Raw genomic sequence first — 26,274 nt, forward strand, 5'->3', positions numbered from 1 at the left:
AATTGGGAACCGATGACATGTATCAACCAAGTCAGCGAGCCTGACCACCCGATCCTGTTAGTCGCCTCTTACTACAAGCATGGGTTACTGAAGATCAATATTCTAAACCGGACCTTCACGGGTCAGAGCACATTAGAGAGACTACAGAAACCTGTCTGTCCATGTTAACATGTCTGCAACACCTGACACTGTAATGAATGTTTGCATTTTTAACATTTGCAATGTGTTATTACCACTTCGTCCTGTACGTTGTAATGCCATGATGTATGGTGAATAAAATACACATAGAAAATAGGTATAGCTATTTTTTTTATGCTGACAATAATATGAAACTCGACAGTGCAGCCGGCACTACATATATCGATGATAAACACAAAATATTGATAATGTGGATCCTCCAGAGTACAACAGTAAGTTTAGACTACAAAACCCATCTGACCATTTGAGTGCGGCGTTAAACAACAATATAAAACAATCATACCTGGAATGTATTATTTCAGTTTCAGAATGAAAATAACCACACACCCCAACCTAAAAATATGAATTAAATTAACTTTGTAGAATGCCACAGGTTCTCTTATACTGCCTCCGTATGTTTTCGTTCAACGCCTATAGCCGTTATTCGCTGTGCGGTTTTATGGCTGTGGGCGAAATGATCCGCCGGTGGGATGACAGGATATCTGTCTCCAAAGAAACGCTCGCGGCAATATGTAAGGAAAGCGTTATTGTTGCAGTCGTTAATTACCTAATAAAATACAACACAGCAAAATACAAGATAACATACATTAACACGTGTGGATGGGAAAAGATGTAACAGGTAATTGTTATATTGCCCATCACAAAGGGAAAACAACATATCCTGAAGATGACCACTGTTGTTTCATGGGAAATGTGAATTGATGCGTGTCGGGAGCCAGCAAGAGTGACAGGCTCATAGATAACCTTATCTAATCTAAAAACATCTATCTAAAAAAACATCAAGAAAATGTAATAATAAAGTCCCTAACAAGTCTTAATTTCGGGATAGTACGTCGGCAGTCTAGACTTTCCCAGTCATGTTGACTTAAACTGAGTTCCTTTTTAAAAATATTTCCTATGGGTGAGTGAGTGAGTTTAGTTTTACGCCGCACTCAGCAATATTCCAGCTATATGGCGGCGGTCTGCGAATAATAGAGTCTCGACCAGACAATCCAGTGATCAACAGCATGAGCATCGATCTGCGCAATTGGGTGTTTCCTATGGTCTTGGAATACATGCATTGTGGGGTATCAAGCAATACTTCAGTATAAACTTCAGTTTCTTTGTTTGCTTTCATAACCCCGCATTCGGCAAAATTCCAGCTATATGACGGCGGCCAGTAAGCACTCGAGTCTAGATCAGACATTCCAGCTATTCAGGGTTTGGTCAGTGATCGTGAGCGTCGTCCTTCACAATTGGTATACGGTGACATGTGTTTATCAACTCAGCGAGTCTGACCCCCTATCTCGCTAGTCGCATCTTACGACAAGCATGGCTTTGTTGAAGATCAGTTGAAGATCTTCATGGGGCCATGCAGAAAGTAAACACCTTGTCCGGTTCATATGGCAACGTTCAGCGTTGCATGTTTATATATGGAGTCGCACTATCTGTAGTTAGAGAAGAAAGGGGGCCTTTTCGGATAGATCCGGGCTGACAAGCAACGTCTTTAACGATACATCGACCAATTGTTGACGTCGACGATCACCCATACATCGTTCTACTTTCTGTATATGAAACAAAATTTTGCTATAATGTATTTGAATTTTGTAGTGGAACAGAGAACATATATATTAGCCATGCATTTGGTATGGGACAATGTTATTTTTCGACGAACTTTCACTTCCTACTCTGTCCTTGTCTATCTCACATTCCCTGAACCACATTGTTTTTTCCTACAGCCTAACCTTCCCTGCAACTCTAAAGCCCTAAATGAAGCAAGTCTAGATTTCCTCAGGTTCTGGCTGAATATACCCTCTCTCACTCGGGCTCCTTTTCAATTTAAATGGGTTTATTTGTCACTATCAAATTTATATACATTCATAGACTAAGCGTTAGTCTAACCCCGTCCCCCCCATTTCCTTCCCAAGAGGTTTTTCTCCACACATGGGACGAGGGAATCAAGTTAATATCTCGCAGTGGATCTAATTACATGGGGGAGAAAGTAAATAAGCGCCTTCGGAAGTGAGGAGTTAATGTTGCGTAATAGATAGAGCTTTATGACCCTTTTTAGTGCGGAATTTCGGTAGCATCAGTTCTGAGGGGGTCCACAGCAAACAGAAGGGCGGGTGTTCTGCCCTTTGTGTAACGTTATCGCGTGCAATAGCCAACGGTCGTGTCGGGTTTCACTGAATTACGTAACCTTGATTTGAAAACTTGACCGTCTTTGTCTTCTCGCCCTTGTCACGTTTCCTCCCGCGAAAACCCCGGTGACACATACATGTTGTCATCAGCTTCATGTTAAAGATTAGGATTTAAACAATACGTGTTGAAAATGTATGATACATATTTCCCGAGACCTTTCATCCCTTCTTTTCAAAAGAAAACATACATAGTTTCAACAGAGACCGATGCAAAAGACGAAAAAGAAGACGAAATTATGAAATTACGCCCACTCCAGACATCTTCCAAACGTTACAATGCAATTGCATTGATGAAAATTATGATGATGATGATGAAGATGATGATGATGATGGTGACGATGATGATGATGCATCAATTAGGATGACCTGTAAATAATTCATAATAGCAAAAAAAAAATAATGAAGCTTAATGTATGTGTTCGTGCGTGCGTGTGTGCGTGCGTGTGTGCGTGTGTGCGTGTGACCTGTGTTTGCTCTGAACTGTTGTTGCACTAGTCATTTAAAGAAAACTGTTTTATATGTATATTTTATTCACCATACATCATGGCATTACAACGCACAGAATGAAGTGGTAATAACACATTGCAAATGTTAAAAATGCAAACATTCATTACAGTGCCAAGTGTTATGTTAACATGGACAGACAGGTTTCTGTAGTCTCTCTAATGTGCTCTGGACGATCCACAGTGCTAATCTTTTGTGTTTATCATCGATGCAATGACGGCTGCGCAGTCGAGGTTCATATCATTGTCAGCATCGGAAATTTTGATGTTTGTTTGTCGCTCATGGTGGTAGGCAGGAACGCTCTCCTTATAACCTTTGTGCGTTGTTTAACGCCATACTCAACAATATTCCAGCTATATAGCGGTTTGTAAATAGTCGAGTCTGGACCAGACCATCCAGTGATCGACAGTATGAGCATCGATCTGACAAATGGGATGCGATGAGATGTGTCAACCAAGTCAGCGAGCCTGACCTCTCTATCCTGTCAGTCGCATATTACGAGAAGCATGGGTTGCTGAAGATCAATTCTGATCCGGAACTTCACAGGTTTCTTATGGCCTACTGCGTGATGTAGATGTGAAATACTACGCCTCCCAAATATTAAAATCCCTTACTTTTCAGTTTCGTATAAGCCTTTTAAAGACCCAACGAACACATGATCGAATGCAATAAATCATAAACGTTAAAAAAACAAAAAACACTGACCGTATGTAAATGACTTCCCTATTACGATAACCGCTAATCTTAACAAACTTTTAAAAACAACGATAATCGTGTTTTTATTCGTACATTTTTAAATTGTATTTTAATGCAATAGGCCGGGAAGGTCATATGTTCATTTTGGAAACAACATGAATCGCCCATGTGAGAACCATTTCTCACGGGGAGCTCTCTCCATCGACACCGGAATTCAAGGCGCTTAAAGAGATGCGCAACCTCGCCTGAATCAGTATCTAGCAACAGGTTCACTAGGAAGACAAGGTATTCTATCTCCAGCAACACAATGCAGTCCATCATGGCTCTCGGTCTTTCAGCTCTCTGTGTGGTGCTTTACTGTAAGTATTTTCTGCTTTTACCCGCAACTTGAATTTAAAAACATATACAGCTTCAGAAACATGTTTAAATAACACACGTCTGATTAACGATACAGGGTCGCCGCTCTTCCCGCATAGGGCGTCAGCCATGCATCTGAGACTCCGGTTGGTTCAAACGACCGATCAGAATTTGGCAGAAGTGCATACCTGTATAATACAATTTGTTTAAAAAACCAAATCGAATATTTTTAAATAGCTCAATATTATTCATGTGAGGAAACAGACTACTCTCTTGTTAATGCACAGAGCGAAGTTTATGTACATTCTTACACTGTTTTCAAGCATAAAAGTGATAACGGTGTGAGAATCTACACCGAAACGAGGCTCTATGCAATAAACAAGTTGTAAATCCATAAAGTTGTAAGCGTTATTATTGACTCACCAACTTCAAGAATGCCCATCAAACAATGAATAAAAAGAGTTTGAAATTTAACATACAACCTTTTTGCGTACTAGATTGTGTGTATTTCGTCTTATGAAAATCAGGTTAATGCGTCATACGTTAAAGTAATAATGACATCCCAAACCAATCTCTATAACCAGCATCGTTATTTCTACCGTTCTCGTCAAGATTTGTGAACAGTCCGATCAAACCTTGATGGAAGCACAAACTACAAGTACAGTTGTGGAGATTTTAAACCATTTGTTGTGTACTGGTCTGCGTCAAGGCGCTGCCTTCTGCCGGCCTCTGTTGACATTGTACATAAACTGAACCTATGTTGCTTTGGACTCAGTCATTACATACACGTGACGTCACCGCTTAAGAATTGCGACTACATCAGCTGTTTACACATAATTGACCTCAATTCACGCAGTGCATGGCTAGGATTCTTGCAAGGTTTTATCTAGATTAACAACTAGTCTCTGTAATGAACATATTTTATAGAAAAAACAGTTCATAGTTTTAAAAAAATAAAATATAATGAGGAGCCCTGAGACTTCATTTTCAGACCTGAAAGTGTGGAAATCTAGACTTGCCATATATTCTAGACTTGCATGGGCTATCTCGGATATATTTGTTTCAGGGTCTGTATGACAGACTATCGGTGTTATCCTAAAATGCCAGTGCAAACAAGCCGTCCTTGTCCGTTTCTTTCATCCCCAGCTGGTGTCCATTCTCTCATTATATTTTCTACTCTAAGTTTAAATTATTTCACAATAAATAATATGTTTCGTTTTTGCAGCACATTTGTATTATTATGCATTCACTATGCATTTATTTATCCTCTTACACAAACATTATTTTGAGTCGAGACAAGGCATTTTTGTTAAGGGCTCTATTTGAATATACTGTTTGTAAGTATTCTTATCAATAATTTTAATCTGTTTCTGACTCGTGACACAATGGAAAGTGTCACAGTGTAAACTGAAGACGGCCTTGCTTGGAGGAATGTTCCCGATCCACTTGACTTTCTTACGAACACAAGTGTTTCAACGTATGCTACATTCCCGCATATTCATCGCCCAAAGCGCTCTTCGTTTTATGGATTTAGCTTAAAGGTCACATGCAACCAAAATATCAAACATAATTAAAACACAATTATCACTTATTCATGACATATACTATACATTGCTGGTTATGAAGAAACATAAAAACAAAATTATAAGCGTACAATCGCAAATCAAAAGTGTAATATTTTGTACTTGGGTTTACTTCCCAAGAAACGAAGCAGCCGGGATACCGAAACCCAGTCAGAGCGGGTGGGTGTGCACTCAAGTGTAACGGCTGGTTCATTTGCAGATGCCGCCCTCACAGCTCATTGTGTGTGTATATATAGAGATGTTGGGTTTTGTAAATACATGCTCATTTTTTGTGTATAACATTTTGCAATCAACAGACATCATAACATGTCATGTGTACAAGTATCACACCTGCCTGTCTGTGTAATTACATAATGTGACAGAGACCGAACCTGGGCCATAACTCAATGCGTTTTGTTTATGGTGTATAGCCTGATAGGTGTTAAGTTCAAATTGCATGTGGTCAGTGATTGAAATTGTGTATTGAATATGCGATTAAGCATTGCACAAACTATACGAGATCGAAGATGACAGTAATCTCATTGTCTTTTATGGAGATAATACACTGAATATAATAAAAAAATAATATAAATTAACCTTCAGTACTAAGAGCCTAACCCAAACGATACCATAAGTCATTATTTTGTTTTAGTAGGTCCAACGGTAGCAATAAAAAAGTTTTTCATTTTTTAAGAAACTGATAAGGGTCTTATCGGAAAAAACCCGAAACGATCAAGAGAACGTAACACCGTTATATCTCCCCAACAAGAAGACTCCGATTCCAGCTTGAATTCCAAGAATGTTCCTCATTTAGCCTGGGGACGTGTTTGGCTAGATATGTGCGCGCACTCACGCGGAAAAGATTATCCTATCTCGATAGTAAACAGGAAATGTATCAGTGAGTCAGCGCTCTATCCCCGGGGCTTGACGCAGCGACAACAGCATCATTAATTACATGAACACTTGGAACACAGGCTTACGACTAAGGCAGCTTTGTGGAACGACCCCGTTGACTTTTACCCCTACGGTCTCCCAAGGTCAACCAATATATACTGGTGTGTGTGTGTGTGTGTGTGTGTGTGTGTGTGTGTGTGTGTGTGTGTGTGTGTGTGTGTGTGTGTGTGTGTGTGTGTGTGTGTGTGTGTGTGTGTGTGTGTGTGTGTGTGTGTGTGTGTGTGTGTGTGTGTGTGTGTGTGTTAGTCCGTCAGTCCGTCTCACAGTCCCTGAACCATATTATTTTCCCTATTTCCTTGCCCTCCCTGCAATGTTTCAGTTCTAAATGAAGCAAGTCTAGATTTCCCCAGGTCCTGAATCTCCGAACTCACCGGGGCTCCTTTTCAATTTATATATATATATATATTTATATATATTCAGGGACTAAGCAATAGTCTAGGGAGCTGTGTGCGCGTATGTGTGTGTTGAGGTGGGTAATTCGTTCATTCATTCATTCATTCATTCATTCATTCATTCTTGCGCAGATCGATGCTCATGCTGTTGATCACTGGATTGTCTGGTCCAAACTAGATTGTTTACAGACCCCCGCCATATAGCTGGAATATTGCTGAGTGCGGCGTAAAACTAAACTCATTCATTCATTCATTGTAAAACATGCTCATGTATTGTTCTTCGCTGCATTCCCCACTCCCCAATTGTTGGTCCTACCGAACAACCGGAAAAGTGATTATCATGTAGAGGGGTTAATTTTATAGCACGGCAGCGTAATTGCAACGTTTGTGCAATTATCTTATATCTTTGGTTCGTGTTTAGTAGACAGCTATTGATTGGTTTGTGTTAATGTCTACAAGTGAGGGGCTCTGACGGATTGACGATTTCATTGATGGGAAAGTTACTTTAGATACTACACCATTTTTGTTGGAGCTAGATCGACAATACAGTTGACTGATTGGCGTATGATTGTGTTATTTTCATCCATTTAATTCCAGTTCAAGATCTATTAATAAGTGGGGCGGTGGGGTAGCCTAGTGGTTAAGGCGTTCGCTCGTCACGCCGAAGACCCGGGTTCAAATCCCCACATGGGCACAATTTGTTCAGCCCATTTCTGGTGTCCCCCGCCGTTATATTGCTGGAATATAGCTAAGAGCTGCATAAAACCAAACTTACTCACTCCCTACGGGTCAAACTCCACAAAAATAATCTTGCATCTTTTCACGTGGAATAGCAATTAATCAAATCGTTCAAAAACATTAACAACCCGTCACCAACCAACCCACCTAACGCCTCCATAATAATAATGATATAATGATAATAAATAGATACATGATTCATAACTGTCAAAGACATTAAATTCAGGCGATGGTGATTAAAACGAAAAACACAAACTTTTACACTTAAATTCCACAAAAAATTGACAGGATTGCGGTTTTGATGTAGAAAGAGATAAAAATATGTATATTTACTTAACACCTGTGTACACAGGCAAGTAGCTATGGTCAACTTTAACGTCTCTCCCACAGTGACAGCATCCTTCGTCAGTGTACTCAGGGCCCTTGCCAATTTATCGAAAAGCTGTCGATGTGGAGGAGCCCTCGTTACCGGTTGGTTGCCTTGGTAACCAAGGTAATGTTGGAAAAGCGCTGGAGCCTCTACCGAGTGCACCATGACTGTTTCGATGGGAATACCGATCTTGATAATTATCACTATTTTATCCGTGTTTACGAAGGAAGGTAGCAGTATATTAGCATCTATTTATACCTAGCTAGCTTTGAAAACAGCCATGCATGCGCATGGTCGATGGTTACTTGTGATATACTATCCCTGTACCCTTAGTACAGCGGGAGATTATAGCAAATATGTTTGGTATTAGAGTCAAGAAATAGGTCAAAGTATTAATTTCTAGCATGCAGTCACGAAAGTAGAACCTAAAGGATCAAAGAATGTATTTGGAACCTAGGGAGGGGGCCGGAGTGGGCTCTTTCCTTTTCTTCAACGACAACTGGGTCTTGAAATCTCCCTTACCCCATAAGTGAATGGTTTGTCCCATATATTTACTGATCTCAGAACCGTTGGGAAGTATTCTTGGGGGCGTAGCTACCATTATAAAAAATGCCCGGGCTTACACATGCTTGTTGCTAAAACGGATGGGCAAGCCCCCAATACTATCAAAATGTAAAGCTTTGCAAGCTATCGGGCTTACACGAAAATATTGGCTTGATACGCGCCTGATTCTTGCCTAATGGCATCGGTTATAAAACTGATGCGTGACGGTGATGGTGATGGTGATGATGATGATGATGATGATTACCTAGCATCATCCGATGTAGTATTTAATGATAATCACGTTAAACTCAGCATCCCAGCAAAACCATTCTGCTCTTTGGATAATTGATCTAACGACAAGATGATTGACGATAATTACCGTGCTGAAATTGATTACTCTGAACGAATGATGGGAGTCACGACAGATGTATTCTAGCGTGTGACCTTGAACTACACCCGCTGCATAAATTACACCGTGACCTGTTGCTGTCATGTATGTAACATTCCGCATGCTTTTCCCCGTGCCAGGACATGAGTGTCAGATTATCACCGACATACTATCTGTCATGTCCTGAAGTATTAATCTGTCTCTTCAAACAAAAAGCTTATATGACTCACAGTCAGGTGAAAGTGGCCTCTGTGAAGGGAGAAATATGTTAGTTTACTCCACGAAATTATAGTTTCAGAAGTTCCAAAATATGTGTTTCGGTCATGTCTTGAAGTATTAATCTGTCTCTTCAAACAAAAGCTTATATGACTCACAGTCAGGTGAAAGTGGCTCTTGTGAAGAGAGAAATATCTCGTTTTACTCTACAAAAGTATACTATCAGAAGTTCCCAAATATGTTGTTTTGGACTAAATCATATCAAATACATATTAACATTTATGCTTTAATCAAAGTCGTTATAGTTTGTAATTGCGAAATAAAAAGGATATTTGAGCTAGATTTATATTTAATCCCAGAAATACAATATCCTAATAACAATATTATTTCAAAAAATCTATCTACAAAATAAAAGCTATTGATGTCCAACAATGCTAAAATTACGTTTAGCTCGGTATTTTATTCATTTGTTAACTTACTCTCCTGCTGGAGGGTCTAGGAAGCCGAATAACCGGTTTGTTTGAGAATCTAACTGTCTATGTCATCCTGCGCGTCACGTGGTCCTAGGGCGTACCTTCTCTTGTCGCCATGTCACCGCCGCTTGTCGATTTCAAGGAGGACGTCAAATGTTTTCCACGGTTATAACTGTCATGCCTTCAAAACACAATTGATCGGTTTGTGGTTAAATCAGTTACAACACTACTAAGCATAATTATAAAGGCGTTAATTATGAGCTAATGATTTTAACAATAACAAAACTTCAATGATGATCTCCGTCTACTAATGCATTGTTAATCAAGGGGCTATGGTGTAGCCTAGTGGTTAAGGCGTTCACTCATCACGTCGAAGACCCGGGTTCGATTCTTCGTATCTGGTGTCCCCAGCCGTGACATTACTGGAATATTGCTAAATAAAACTTAACTCACTCACTAACTCATTGTTCACTAACTGGACCTCATACAAGTAACATTCACGAGACACTTTAGTTTCCGTCGACGCCTGCGTTCAGCGGTGCAGTCTTCCCGGTCGTTGCTGTCACGCACAGGTTAAGCAAGCAACGTGTTTACACTCTCTGCACCGGGTTGCGCAGGCCAGACATAACCGCATGTAAATCCCATCAGGAATAATCAAGGTTTAAACAAACAGCTGTTGGCCGTTAGAAGGCAGACTGCATGGAACTAAAATAGACACACGGGTTCTAGGATGGATAGAGACATGGATAGACAAATGATAGATGGATAGAGAGACTTACAATATTATGGAATATCGCTTTTACATATAGCTGGTGGAATATTTCGTGGGTTGTTTTACGATATGTACATTTTATGTATCGATATATAATTTGCCATATTGTTGCGTAAAATTTGCTATGGGCTCGGGCCGGCTAAACCAGTCAGTGTTTGTTGGATTGAAGGACTGGGTTTTTTCAGTTTGTTTTCATATATTAACGCAATCGGTTTCGGCATTTTAAGTAGTAGGGCGGTAACAGAACCCCGGTTAGATATGGTGCATATTTATACTGCCAAATCTAGAAAATCTGTCTTTTTGGAAAATCGATTTTAAAAAGTAACATGACAATGTGTATAGATCATCGTTTCGTTAAATGTGAATTGGTTGGACGAAGCCAAGAATCGACCAGTACATTGACGTGTGTGTTTCTGACATAGTGTTGAGCACGGCTGTTGGCATGCTTGAAGCGCGTCTGTTCCACCACTTACAAATACCATTATAATGATGTGTGTAACTATCTTAACATATTTCCACCATAGGTGTCAAGTAAGAATGGTATTTGCAGTGCCATAACGCGCTTATCGTTCTGAGTTTCAGATATCATAAACGAAAATACACTTCTGAACGATTTGGCGATCTCCAAAACCTTAAAGCGGATGGTGTTACATCCTCTCAGTTTGGCTTCTCCTACAAACATTTCTTACTTCTACGTATCTCCAGACTGTGTCCCTAAGACGTGCCTGCCGCTGGATCCGCTTTACGAAAATTTAGCCCAGCCTTATGATTTGTCATAGCCACACGCCCGTAGTCTTTTCCCTTACTAACGCTTAGTCTCTGAATATATGTTATTCTGATAGCATAAAATAACCCGTTTACATTGAAAAGGAGCCCCAGTGAGATGGGAGATTCCTGAACCTAACGAAATCTAGACTTGCTTCATTTAGGGCTTAAGCATTGCAGGGAGGGCGAAGCAGTAGGGAAAATATTGTGGATCATCTTTTCCCCTGAAGTTGGAAGTATGTGACATGCATGATCCCTTAATGTCCATTAACTCTCAATATGTTCCAGCAATAAAGCGTGACCCTATAATGTCCATTAACTCTCAATATGTTCCAGCAGTAAAACGTGACCCCATAATGTCCATTAACTCTCAATATGTTCCAGCAGTAAAGCGTGACCCCATGATGTCCAGTAACTCTCAATATGTTCCAACAGTAAAGCGTGACCCCATAATGTCCATTAACTCTCAATATGTTCCAGCAGTAAAGCTTGACCCCATAATGTCCATTAACTCTCAATATGTTCCAGCAGTAAAGCGTGACCCCATAATGTCCATTAACTCTCAATATATGTTCCAGCAGTAAAGCGTGACCCCATAATGTCCATTAACTCTCAATATGTTCCAGCAGTAACCCATAATGTCCATTAACTCTCAATATGTTCCAGTAGTAAAGCGTGACCCCATAATGTCCATTAACTCTCAGTATGTTCCAGCAGTAAAGCTTGACCCCATAATGTCCATTAACTCTCAATATGTTCCAGCAGTAAAGCTTGACCCCATAATGTCCATTAACTCTCAATATGTTCCAGCAGTAAAGCCATTAACTCTCAATATGTTCCAGCAGTAAAGCGTGACCCCATAATGTCCATTAACTCTCAATATGTTCCAGCTGTAAAGCGTGACCTCATATTGTCCATTCCTCTCAATATGTTCCAGTAACTCCCCATAATGTCAATCTCATATGTTCCAGCAAGCGTGACCTCCATATTGTCCATTAACTCTCAATATGTTCCAGCCCCCCATAATGTCCATTAACTCTCAATATGTTCCAGCAGTAAAGCAGTCCAAACTCTCAATATGTTCCAGCTGTAAAGCGTGACCCCCATTAAATATGTTCCAGCAGTAACGCGTGACTCAATATGTTCCAATATGTTCAGCTAAAGCGTGACCCCATAATGTCCATTAACTCTCAATATGTTCCAGCAGTAAAGCGTGACCCCATAATGTCCAGTAACTCTCAATATGTTCCAGCAGTAAAGCGTGACCCCATAATGTCCAGTAACTCTCAATATGTTCCAGCAGTAAAGCGTGACCCCATAATGTCCAGTAACTCTCAATATGTTCCAGCTGTAAAAGCGTGACCCCATAATGTCCATTAACTCTCAATATGTTCCAGCAGTAAAGTGTGACCCCATAATGTCCAGTAACTCTCAATATGTTCCAGCAGTAAAGCGTGACCCCATAATGTCCATTAACTCTCAATATGTTCCAGCAGTAAAGCGTGACCCCATAATGTCCATTAACTCTTAATATGTTCCAGCAGTAAAGTTTGACCCCATAAAGTCCGTTAATTGCCAAGACGTTCTATCAGTAATGTAAACCTCTAATATCCATTAATTATCATGACGTTCCTGTAGTAAAGCCTGACCCCATAGTGTTCTTAAGTGATCATGATGTCCATTCAGTAATGTGGGACCCATGGTATCCAGTAACTATCATGATGTCCATTCAGTAATGCGTGACCCCATAGTGTCAACTGATTATCCTGACGTTCCTTCAGTAATACTTGACCCCAAAATGTCCAATAATTACCATGATGTTCCTTTAGTAATGCGTGGTATGGTTGTACTCCCACCTTTCCAGTTAGTTCATATTCAGACAGTACGTGAACCCCACCAAAATAACATAACACTCTTCTTGAAGTATATAAATACCATGCCCCTCCCATCACGTGACAAGCTTGGCCAGCTAGCCTCATCTCCATATAGCCTTTCCAGGTTGTGGCAAGGTCTTGTTCATCTCACCTGGCCGGTGATGAATATGCTGGTATGTTGATGAAACCTGTTCTTGCAGTGACGCCAGTGTAACCATCCAACTATGTTTACATACTTTACGTTTAAACACTGCCTGCGTGGCGAGTGTTGAGTCCGGGTTGGCGGTCACTTCATTGCCCTTGATGGTGTTTGGTTTGTCCAAGTCAAATAACACTCGCTTTTTTGGATAATTAACGCGGGCAGGGTCGTCTGTTAACGGTGTGGATTTTTTCCCGACGTGTTTGGAAAAAACAGTGGGTGGAACGTGTTTGCCGTTGGCAAACGTGTTTCACGATTTACAATACGGTAGCCTTATAGTAACCTTATAGAAAAACAGTGTTGTGTCATAACAGTGATAGTGGCATACGTGAGGTGAATGGGTGAATGTGGTTAAGGACTGATTCACGCCGTATATTAGTCATGGTTGGTAAGCGTTATTCCTTAGGGTTTGTCTTTAATTCCTTTCATTTTAATTCAGCTCTGAACTACACAAATTAAGGATGATTTTGTCCCAATTCAAACCGAGGGGCGTTGATTGGTTAAAGCGCCCCCTCGTCATGCCGAAGACCGGGGTTCGATTCCCCACATGGGTACGATGTGTGAAGCCCGTTTCTTGTGTCCCCCGCCGTGATTTTGATGGAATATTGCTAAAAGCGACATAAAACCATATTCGCTCAGTTCAAACCGAAGCATAGTGATGACTGCAGTACTACAGAAAAGGGGGGGGGGGATTAAACCAACCTGACTCACCCACATCTGGCAATATTCCCGTGCACACTGTATCGCGGCGGGGACACCAAATGGAGGATTCATATAAACTACCTAAAATATGTCAGCTCAGCCCGATTCGTTCATATAACTGTGTTTACTCTGTTATCGTGACAGATGAATAATAATCCTGTGAATGCCACGTCAGATTAACAGTTCCCATATGAAAGGACTGAACCCAGATCTTGGGCTTGATGAGTCAACGCTTTACCCTCTAGGCCAACATCTCAGCGTCTTTCATCCGTGGATGTCAAGGTCGTAAACCGCACTCAATCTCTTACTCGAAATGATGCATTACTGACGCATACACATGGATTAAATGTACAATCTAATCATCCAAGATAACGGTAGTTTGAAAAAACATCTGTTTTGTTTCAAGGAACCAAGTTTCAAGAATATTATCTTGTCATAACGGATTGTATGACATTCTTTGATTGTACTTACACGTTGTAGGTAGACCTCATATCGTGTTGCCCACAGCAAAGAATCGATCTTGGAGTACTCCATGAACTATCCTTGTCATAAACATGTTTATTATCCTCATCAGTCGTTCTTGTCAGCAGCTGAGAATGTTAATGATGGAAAAGGTCGCGTAGCATGTTACATTTTCCGAGTGAGTGAGCGTTAAACGCCGTATCGACAATCTAGCCTTCTTTCGATCTGACCACTAGAAACGCCGTTTCACGAACATCAATGTAAAATACCTTTCTGTAACTGCTATATCTATTATATGTTTAAACCACGTAAATATATAACAGAAGCTGATATTCTTTGATCAATTTGAACTTCGAAGACGACTACGCATGTTTAGTCACTTCTTGAATGATGAGGGGCGGTGGTGTAGCCTAGTGGTTAAAGCGTTCGCTCGTCACGCCGAAGCCCGGGCTCGATTCCCCACATGGTACAATGTTTGAAGCCCATTTCTGGTGTCCCCGTCGTGTTATTACAGGAATATTGCTAAAAGCGGCGTAAAACCAAACTCGCTCACTCACGACATTGACACAATGACATTGTTCTTGTGTGACATTGTGACCTAAGAGGATGCTATGTGTGACAATTATGTCACTCAACAAGTTAATAATGTGATACATGAACAATTTCTACAATTCCAACTTGGTTACGTAAATACTTTTTGGCACTGGGAGCAAGCGTTGTTCATTAACCGCTAGACTAACGCTTAGTCCCTGAATATACATATAATTTTAATAGAAACAAACACTTTTTTGTATTGAAAAGGTGCTCCAGTGAGACGGGGGATGATCCTGAACCTGAGGAAATCTAGACTTGCTTCATTTAGGGCTTTAGCATTTCAGAAAGGGCAAGGCAACGGGGAAATTAATGCGGTCAAGGTACCTTGAGACAGACTAATGAAGCGTGTAAGCTGAAGCTTTAACCAAGAACCATTTTCTCCGGAAACTGGCATCCTCATCAATGCATCCGTTTGACAACTTCAAAGGCTACAGCGATGCTACCGCTACCGTCGCTGCATGGAGAACTGCTTTAGGCTGTTAACATGAGACCATAGGGTTCATCTTGTCTTCAGTGCAGCATCCGCTAGCGTTTTCCATATTTTATCGCCTATAGTCCGTCGTACAGTCCTTGAACCGCATTCATTTCCCTTTCTACAATGCTTGGGCCTTACATGAAGCAAATCTAGATTTCCTCAGATCTGATTCTCGCATCTCACCAGGGTTCCTTTTCATTTGAAATGAATTGTTTGTTTCTATCAAAATTGTATATATTCAGAGACTCAGCGTAGTCTAATCGTTGGTATTAGAGACGAGGAGCACATAAACAGATGACGTCATGGGTTTGGGCCTTTGAGGGTTTCAAAATGAAGGTCTTCAGAGTCGTTGGTTTAGTCTGCCATACAGACCCTGAAACAAATATACCCAAGAAAGCTGATGCAAGTCTAGTATATGTGGCATGTCTCAGGGCTCCTTTTCATTTTATTGTATGTTTTTATTATGCACTGTTTTATCTGTAAAATATGTTCATATCAGAGACTAGTTGTTAGTCTGTCGTTGGTCATACTTCAAGACGTAATGTTCAACGAGCGATTCCAGTGTGCGTGCGTGCGTGCGTGAGCGTGAGTAAGGCGAGTGAGTATGTGCGTGTATGGGTATACATGTATATGTGTGTATGTATACATATTAGTATGTATGTTTATGCGGAAAGCATGAAATGAAATGGTTAGTCATAATAACATTATCTCACCGTATTTCAACTCGCTGAAGTAGTTTAACCACTTAACACAATACCTTCACAACCTACACAGCAGTGGAGGGGAAGAAGACGCGAAGGTGTCTCGTCTGTCATCTAAAACAGGTTAGGTGACTTAAAGGCATGACATGCGAGATGCGCCTACGTCAAGTCACCTTTTTGTGAACAAACACGTCTCGAATAGCTAAAACTGACACGCCCTCAGAAGGACAAAGGCTTCAACATGCCTTGTGGGAAGGTTGTATTTTTATCAGGGCTTGTTGTCACGAAACATTTGTTAAAGTGCGTACAAATCTAGTTCTAAGTATCTCGGACTTGGTCAGCGGGTCCGTGTAGCAAAGACATATTTTCAACTAAACGCCCTCTGGTCTTTAATATTTGCAGGGGCGGTGGGGTAGCCTAGTGGTTAAAGCGTTCGCTGGCCACGCCGAATACCCGGGTTCGATTCCCCACATGGGTACAATGTGTGAAGCCCATTTGTGGTGTCCCCCGCCGTGATATTGCTGGAATATTGCTAAAAAGCGGCGTAAAACCATGTTCACTCACTCACTCCTTGCGATTTGCACTGCTGACAATGAAGTTTCCTTTTTAGGTGTTCTGATTAACGATGTCATGAATTACGATAACATTTTCAGTCATGCTAATGAACTGTTTTCTTCCTTGTATAGACTGATAGTGAGAGTATTTCTTTTTGTACCCTAGACCTTCAAGAATTATTACAATGGGAGACGAACTTAAGTCTAGAATGACTGCCCTCGCCTTGATTGCCTCAGTTTTAGGAAATTAAGCGTTTTAAGGTCCTTTTACAGTCGGTTTGATTTAATTTGAAGCCGATGAATTGCTCACTAACACAAAATCTAATAATTGCAACAAAACAAATTGCACAGTCACATGAAATCAACAGACTAACTCTTATGATAATTTATCACACCCGGATAAAAAGTTGTTTAACCAACAGCGATGGATACCACAAACGGGCTTCACACTTTGCACCCATGTGGGGAACTGAACTCTGGTCTTTGGTGTGACGAGGGGACGCTTTAACCATTAGGCTATCCACCGTGGTGAGTGGGTGAATTTGGTTTTACGCCCTTTTTTTTAGCAATATTTCAGCAAAATTCACACCAGAAATAAGCTTCAACTGTATACCTCAATACTCTTTTTGTTTTTGTTTTGTGTTTTGCTTTGTTTTGTTTTGTTTTGTTTGGTTGGGTTTTTTTTGGTATTTTGGTTTTTGTGTTTTGGGGTGGGTTTGCGTTACAAGCCCCTGAGGTTATGAAGCTGACCTTGTGTTTACCTCGTGTCACCGTACAGGTGTCAAACATGACAGGTCATCAATCTTTAGCAACACACACTGTACAGCGTGACAGTCTTATCATATATATTAGTCATCTTTTCGGTCACAGGTTATTTATGCGTGACGTATTTTAAAAAAAAATGTTCTGACACTATAACGTATGGCAACATCTTATTCAAGCATACAACATAAATATGAAACACGTCTGTATTTATTTGGATGTAGGAATGTTTAGAGACTATATTTGTCTTTTCATGGATCTGTATTCTATAGGGCACTTTTTAGCCTCTGCACCGGGAGTGTTACTCTCGTCCAATAGGTTGGGTAAGACAGCGACTGTATAGCATTCGGTGGAGTCCAGGTCTACCAACATGCGCTTGTTTGTTTATCTCAGAGTCTTATGTCTCCTCCGCCCAGCCCTAAACATCCCCAAAAGAAGCAAGTGTATGTTTCACTAACGTTCCGGAATCTCGCTGCTTCTCGTTTTCAGTTTGTAGGTAGTATTTTGTTTCTATCAATATATATCAAGGACTAAGAGTTAGTCTAGACTTGTACCAGATAGTGCATTTAGTCAACTTGGCTTGAGATAAGTTCATTCTGAAGGAGACGCCTACGCATTCCGCTGTTCTGAATGGTTTATCGTTACAGTCTTCATCACCACAACCATTACAGTCTTCATCACCACAACCATTACAGCCTTCATCACCACAACCATTACCGTCTTCATCACCACAATCATTACAGCCTTCATCACCACAACCATTACAGTCTTCATCACCACAATCATTACAGCCTTCATCACCACAACCATTACAACCTTCATCACCACAATCATTACTGTCTACATCACCACAATTATTACAGCCTTCATCACCACAACCACTACAGCCTTCATCACCATAGTCATTGAAGTCTTCATCACCACAATCATTACAACCTTCATCACCACAACCATTACAGCCTTCATCACCACAATCATTACTGTCTTCATCACCTCAGTCATTACAGTCTTCATCACAGTCATTGAAGTCTTCATCACCACAATCATTACTGCCTTCATCACGACAATCATTACTGCCTTCATCACCACAATCATTACAGCCTTCATTACCACAATCATTACTGTCTTCATCACCTCAATCATTACTGTCTTCATCACCTCAGTCATTACAGTCTTCATCACAGTCATTGAAGTCTTCATCACGACAATCATTACTGTCTTCATCACCACAATCATTACAGACTTCATCACCACAATCATTACTGTCTTCATCACCACAATCATTACAGTCTTTTCATCACCACAATCATTACAGCCTTCATCACCACAATCATTACTGTCTTCATCACCACAATCATTACTGTCTTCATCACCACAATCATTACAGCCTTCATTACCACAATCATTACAGCCTTCATCACCACAATCATTACAGTCTTCATCACCACAGTCATTACAGCCTTCATCACCACAATCATTACTGTCTTCATCACCACAATCATTACCCACAATCATTACAGCCTTCATCACCACAATCATTACAGCCTTCATCACCACAATCATTACTGTCTTCATTACCACAGCCATTCATCTACATCACAGTCATTACATCTTCATTACCACAATCATTACAGCCTTCATCACCACAATCATTACAGCCTTCATCACCACAATCATTACTGAAGTCTTCACCACCACAATCATTACAGCCTTCATCTTCATCACCACAATCATTGACTTCACCACCACAATCATTACAGCCTTCATCACCACAATCATTACTGTCTTCATCAATCACAATCATTACAGCCTTCATCACTTCAATCATCACCTCAATTACTGTCTTCATCACGACAATCATTACTGTCTTCATCACCACAATCATTACAGCCTTCATCACCTCAATCATTACTGTGTTCATCACCACAATCATTACAGCCATCATCACCTCAATCATTACAGCCTTCATCACCACAATCATTACAACCTTCATCACCACAATCATTACAGCCATCATCACCTCAATCATTACAGCCTTCATCACCACAATCATTACTGTCTTCATCACCACAATCATTACAGTCTTCATCACGACAATCATTACTGCCTTCATCACCACAATCATTACAGCCTTCATCACCACAATCATTACTGTCTTCATCACCTCAGTCATTACAGTCTTCATCACAGTCATTGAAGTCTTCATCACGACAATCATTACTGTCTTCATCACCACAATCATTACAGCCTTCATCACCACAATCATTACTGTCTTCATCACCACAATCATTACAGTCTTTTCATCACCACAATCATTACAGCCTTCATCACCACAATCATTACTGTCTTCATCACCACAATCATTACAGTCTTTTCATCACCACAATCATTACAGCCTTCATCACCACAATCATTACTGTCTTCATTACCACAACCATTACTGTCTACATCACCACAATCATTACAGCCTTCATTACCACAATCATTACAGCCTTCATCACCAGAGTCATTACAGTCTTCATCACCATAGTCATTGAAGTCTTCACCACCACAATCATTACAGCCTTCATCACCACAATCATTACTGTCTTCATCACCACAATCATTACAGCCTTCATCACCTCAATCATTACTGTGTTCTTCACCTCAGTCATTACAGCCATCATCACTTCAATCATTACTGTCTTCATCACGACAATCATTACTGTCTTCATCACCACAATCATTACAGCCTTCATCACCTCAATCATTACTGTGTTCATCACCACAATCATTACAGCCATCATCACCTCAATCATTACAGCCTTCATCACCACAATCATTACTGTGTTCATCACCACAATCATTACAGCCATCATCACCTCAATCATTACAGCCTTCATCACCACAATCATTACTGTCTTCATCACCACAGTCATTACAGTCTTCATCACCACAATCATTACAGTCTTTTCATCACCACATATATTTGTCGTTTTATTACTCAAATCATCGTCACTTGGTGTTATGACTTTTATTGACTAACGGGATGCGTTGGTCAACCTCGCTGACTTGGTTAGTATATGTAATCGTATCCCAAATGCTCACGTTGTCAATCGCGGGATTGTCTCACCCAGCTCTAGACCCACCATCACTATATGTAGCTCGGGCATTGATGGAAAGTTCATTAAACAATAAAATGGTATCATCGTTATCACCATTATCACCCATTCGTCACCACTCGCCCCTTTCCGTAACCTGCAAGAAGACTCGTCCCCCTCTCGATGCTTGTTATGTGCGAAAATACGACAAACCAATCAGAAAGCGCGTAAATGACTGCGGTGCTTTGATAAAAATAATCCCGAGTACTTAAATCGTTTATGGCATTATGTCATTGTTTAAAAAATCATGAAAAATGTATATCGTCATATTGAAAATACAAAGAACTTAGCTAACAGAATTTTGCTGCCTATTATGGTGTTTTTGATAAGAATCATGCGATTGACGGTGAGAGATTCAAATACACGCACGTGCGTTTGTTGACATAATGGCTCTCATGGGTCCAACTGAGGGTGTTTCTGACGATCTTGCGGGCTTGCTATGGAGATTGTACGTGCGTTTCCAACAATTTTAGGAAATGTAATTATATATCGCTACGAGTTTCAAAACAATAATATTATATCTGTATGTAACTAATCAACTTTAATCTTTAACATTGGGCATATATTTAAATTCTCTGGGAGTATGTTCAGTTTGAGAAATATTATAAAAGTTATTTTTTGAGTTTCTGCTTTGGGATTTAATGTAGCGGGGTTTTTTTTAAAAAGAATTTATTCGCGTATTCAATAAAACAATCCCATTTGTGATTATTAAACCCTTTTCAGAAATATAATTGGAAATCTAAGGTGAATATCTGGTAATAATTACGTCAGAATATGTCTTTAACAAATATGTGGGTTATTTTTCTTTTAGTTGTACCAAGGAGGTTTAATTCTTTAGAATAAATAGCAAAACCAAAAACAGCAATACAATGTATGAGTACTTCGGTGATATTAAGTACCATTGCAATCAAACAGGAATAGAGTTATCGTTCCTGTTTGAAGTAGTTCTGATGATCCTACGCCAATATGAAATCCTTCCAGAGGGGCACAAGTCGCAATTCGGCTTGTCCCGGAATAACACGTGTTGGTCACGAATGCATTATCACCATGACTGTTATCATCAAAATAATCATTATCACCATTATTGTTACCATCAATATAATCATTATCACCATGACTGTCAAAATCATTATAATCATTATCACCATGACGGTTTTCATCATTGTGATCATTATCACCATGACTGTTATCATCAATATAATCATTATCACCATGACGGTTTTCATCATTGTGACCATTTTCATCATAAACATCAATTTAATTGGGAACTAAATTCACTCACTCAATTTAAATGTTGTCATTATGTATTTTTTGGGTAACAGTCAGCGTTGCAAATGCTGCAAGTGGCGACTGCGGAACTTTCTCCAAGGCTAAGTTCGACGTCTGTGTTGCCGCCTTCTCCACTGCCAACGTCCTCAACTTGAACGACCGTAAAGCCCTAATCGAGGCGGGCAACACTACCTGTCCTACCGATATCCTGTCTAAGAGTTGCACGTACGTACACCTGACAAAACAAAATCACGATTTTACGACAGATTAAAAGAAATTAATACAACAAACAGCAACTTCTCGAAGCAAGGGAGTTAACTGATGGACAGGTTTCCGCGTAAAAAGCTGGATAATTACCTCCCTTGCCTCGGGAAATGGTCTCAAAGTTTTGAATCAGTTGGCACAGTCCTTGGTTCCTTTTGGATTTGTGAATGTCTGTTTTAAAGTAATATCATTTTATGTTTGAGACTAAATGTTAGTTTTGCTGTGGAAAGTGGTATGAGTATTTAATGTTACAATTTGTTGGGTTTTTTTGCTGCAGATCCTTCAACGTCATGATCAAATGTGTCAACGCTTTTGGTTTCCCCGAGGGATGCGAGATGGAGATGGACAAGGAACTCAGTAAGATACCTTGTCTTTTGATGAGATGTAGCTGCTCCTTTAACTCGATAACTAGATGAATATTTGAAATGGATCAACAACGGTGTGTTTTAGCAAATAATTTGTATTGCAATGAACATGTAATGCGATTAATGTACACGTACCTCTGTTGGGATATATTGGGAGCTGCAGTGTTTGTCAGTGAGTGACGCAGATCGTACACGCAGATCCTGTTTTCCACATAAATACATGCTACGGTTCTGATAGCCGGAATCTCAACATAAGGTTGGATAGTTAGGGATTTTTTATAGCATTTACAATATGAAAAGAGTGTCGTTTATGAAATTAATTGCTAAGGGAAACATCAGTTGTGAATGAAAAGTATGTGACGATGCGGCTGTTTTGAGCCTATAAAGGTTTCATAATATTTGTAATATTTCACTCAAATTTAATTTTCGGGAGTGTACTTTCACTTGACCAGGACATAAATTGTTCCTGGCAATTCCAGTGCCATATCATACCATTACAAGTTGTATTTCACAACTGACATTCATTGTTTTCAGAGAACCAACAGTTTGAGTGCACATACAAGGAGCTAGCGATGTTGTGCCCTGATGCCACTACAATCGGTAGGCATAACTTGTATTTGTTTTTTTAGTTTAATTTTAATTCAAAATATGTGAAACGAAAGGTTAAAATTGAACGTGAATTTGATTTTGCAGTGGTTTTGCCGTATTTCAGATTAAAATGTATCCAGAGTAAAAGTAATTAAAACTCAAAGTCATGTGATTTATATTAAACGATTCTATTTGAAAAGAATGTAATCAATTCATTTTGTCATTGTCTTTAAATACGTTGTAAGATCAACACCAAATATGAAACTCTTCCAAAGCCCCGTCCGATAGAATCTGAATGAAAGGTTAAGACTTTACTTAGGTCCTTTCAACCTTTCACGATTATATTTGACCGAACTTTTCTGTTTAATGATTGGATGTTGTTTTTCTCAGGAGGTGCAGCCGGCGCCATTGCAAGCATGTCTCTTCTCGCAGCCTGCCTCATTGCCGCCATCTTCAGATTTTAAACATACACCAACAAGTTCTTTTAGCAGGTAAATTTACTTTTTTGTGTTATTTAGGGGCGGTGGGGTAGCCTAGTGGTTAAATGCTCATCACGCCGAAGACCTGGGTTCGATTCCCCATATGGGGACAATGTGTGAAGCCCATTTCTGGTGTACCACTCACTCAATATTGTGTTATTTATGTATGTAAAGTGCGATATCCATCTGATATATGTAACGACAAATGCTCATTTTTCTTAACGATCAGAATAAGATTACATATTCAATAAAAACATTGTTGTTATTTTCCTTTTGTTTCTAATCGAACTGATGCCTCATTTGTACATTTCTCTACTGTTTTCTGGAACGTTTTCGTTTTTGTTCTCACAGGAAGGCGCCCAGATTCTTAGGCTTCACAGAAACAACTTGACAAGAAAATCTCTACAAGAGTAAACATCAGTTAGTCGTTAGACGGATAGAATTCTTTTCTCAAAAATGAAAAGAAACTACACAATATAATCACGTGGGTAAAGAGACCGCCTCGGTCTATGATTTTACCTCAACAAACATGTGCTGGAGCCCTTCGCGTCAATCGGAGTTACCTCCCTTCCACAACGCTTGCCCTCACAATGCTCTGTCAATACCCGAGATTCTTCCATTTCGAATCTTGTTAGTGCAATTATAATATGACAATAATTTGTACCCATAATAGCATATGTGCCTTCTCTGAACCTATGCTAAATGTTTGTAGTCATTTTTATCATTTTTGTTTATATTAAAGGAGGAATTGTGTTGGTTTCGCTGAGGCCCATGATGGTCTGTGAAGCAGGTCCGATATGGTATTATCCTGAATATTCGTAGCATTCTTAATGGTACTTGTAAAAACCCGGAATTTCGATAATGTTTTGACACATGGTTGTTTACACATTGAACTCATACAGAAAACTCGTATCAAAATCCTTCTTTTATTTTTTTAATAATTTACATCGTATGTATATATCTGTCTTTGAATTGAGATATAAACATATTAACATATATTTACCTGGTTTGTGTTTTGTTCATTACAAAGAAATATCTGTTTTTAGAGATATATTCCATCTCTAAAACTGATCTTCATAGGTAATGGAGAGACGGGTGGCTCAACAGTTAAGCATTCGCAGTTATGATTCTGGTTCGAATCACGAAACGGTGGTGCACAGGTATCCCAGTAGATAAAGTGTTAGCTCGTCATGCTGAGGATCCGGGATGAATTCCCAATAACTTAATTACACCCATTGTTGTGTCCCTCCATGGTGAAAGGGATGGTGGGGTAGCCGAGTGGTTAAAGTGTTTGCCCATCACTATGAAGTCCCGGGTTCGATTCTCGACATGGATACAGAGTGTGAAACCCACTTCTGGTGTCCCCCGTCGTGATACTTGCCGACATGAGTTTTTTAGGTACTATTTCAATCGACTAATTTTAGGATAAGCTCTCATGTGATTGCGTAATTATAACACCATTGCACTAATAGATTGGAACGTTGAAACTGTTTCACATCTCTGTCGTACACGGAACAGCGTGCTCTGACAAACGGAAATCTGGAAATCCTGGAAATTTCAAAACGAGGCTCGGCTGCTAGAAAAGTTTGGGGATCTGGTACGGACTTGATATTATAGCAATCACTTTGTACGTTACAAAAATACATTTTATAAGCGCAAAGGACACATAACAGGTGTAACCAGTGAGCCAGATGAATTGTGCATTTTGTACGACCTCTTCAAACAGGGGCAGTCTGTGACGTCTTGTTAACGACATGCTGCCTACACCTAGACTTTAACTATAGAAATACGATTTTATTAAACTTTGAAATGAAAATTATTTTATAAATACCATTTTCTTATGTAACAAGAAATTGGAATTGAGTGTAACCAGAGTTGTTTGTTGTGTCTCTTTTCACTTTCACACGAGAACAGTCGGATCGGCTGAAAAGTAGGTCATTGTCTGAATTGGTTAATGAGACTCATGTTTCGGTTTGATGCCCGAATCCGTAACTAAATAGAAGATTCCGTATGTTTGTGCAATAGTTACGTCTCCGGGCTGATATCGATAAAAGCATATTATAACACTGGTATTGGTATCTGTTCGGAGGTAGTGTTATCAAACGGAGCCAATACTTTACACATTTGCACATATATACAGTCCATAGTGGGTTTCTCCCACATTCTCCATATGCTACACAGTTTGAAGATTTATACCCTTGTCTTAAAACGTATTTTTGGAATTTTCTTTGAACAAGATCAATATCATCACGTTTATTGAAACTCCATATTGCCGCTCCATATGTAAGAATAGGCACAATATTCATGTCAAATATATTGAGAGCTTCATTTACGGATATATTCAGGCATCTGATGAGAGCTTTAACTGGGAATAACGCTTTACTGGCTTGGCTCGATAATGTTCTACATGCTTTTGTCCAAATAGGCTTTGGCGTCATCATAAGTCCAAGGTACTTATACACATTCACAGCTTTTAAAGTTTTTCTACATTTACTCAGTATATTGCTTCCGAAGTAAAGCGACTGGATCTACATATTAAATCAATTATAAAACTATTACGAACTGAGAAAGTGTAATCACAAATATAACATGTGTTATATTGCCATTTTATTTATTTTATAAAGGTAAAGCCCACAATTAGTTTTAAAAAAAACATGTTTTTGCTAATATATTTTAATGGTTTAATTTTTTACGCTGCCGTTCATGGCGAAATAATTGTTGACAATTAGACAGCGTTC

General features: G+C 39.7%; 1 protein-coding gene across 1 annotated transcript; it reads left to right on the plus strand.

The window, feature by feature from the left end:
- Window positions 1-3,781: 3,781 nt before the first annotated feature.
- On the plus strand, window positions 3,782-24,534 carry LOC124291148. The gene is made up of 6 exons (XM_046728072.1): window positions 3,782-3,937; window positions 21,894-22,065; window positions 22,382-22,461; window positions 23,004-23,069; window positions 23,448-23,548; window positions 23,888-24,534. Exons 1-5 carry the CDS (start codon window positions 3,886-3,888, stop codon window positions 23,519-23,521), a joined length of 444 nt encoding a protein of 147 aa, XP_046584028.1. The 5' UTR covers window positions 3,782-3,885; the 3' UTR covers window positions 23,522-23,548; window positions 23,888-24,534.
- The last annotated feature ends 1,740 nt before the right edge of the window (window positions 24,535-26,274 follow it).

The sequence above is a fragment of the Haliotis rubra genome, unplaced genomic scaffold (genome assembly GCF_003918875.1).
Source record: "Haliotis rubra isolate DU_JTF1 unplaced genomic scaffold, ASM391887v1 Scf483, whole genome shotgun sequence".
NCBI classification, from domain to species: Eukaryota; Metazoa; Mollusca; class Gastropoda; order Lepetellida; family Haliotidae; genus Haliotis; species Haliotis rubra.

Bases quoted from the DNA above. Each gene is read 5' to 3' on its own strand.
- LOC124291148 (XM_046728072.1), top strand. From the start codon at position 3,886: ATGCAGTCCATCATGGCTCTCGGTCTTTCAGCTCTCTGTGTGGTGCTT. The intron at 22,066-22,381 runs GTACGTACACCT...TTTTTGCTGCAG, and splicing joins ATCCTGTCTAAGAGTTGCAC to ATCCTTCAACGTCATGATCA. The intron at 22,462-23,003 runs GTAAGATACCTT...CATTGTTTTCAG, and splicing joins GGAGATGGACAAGGAACTCA to AGAACCAACAGTTTGAGTGC.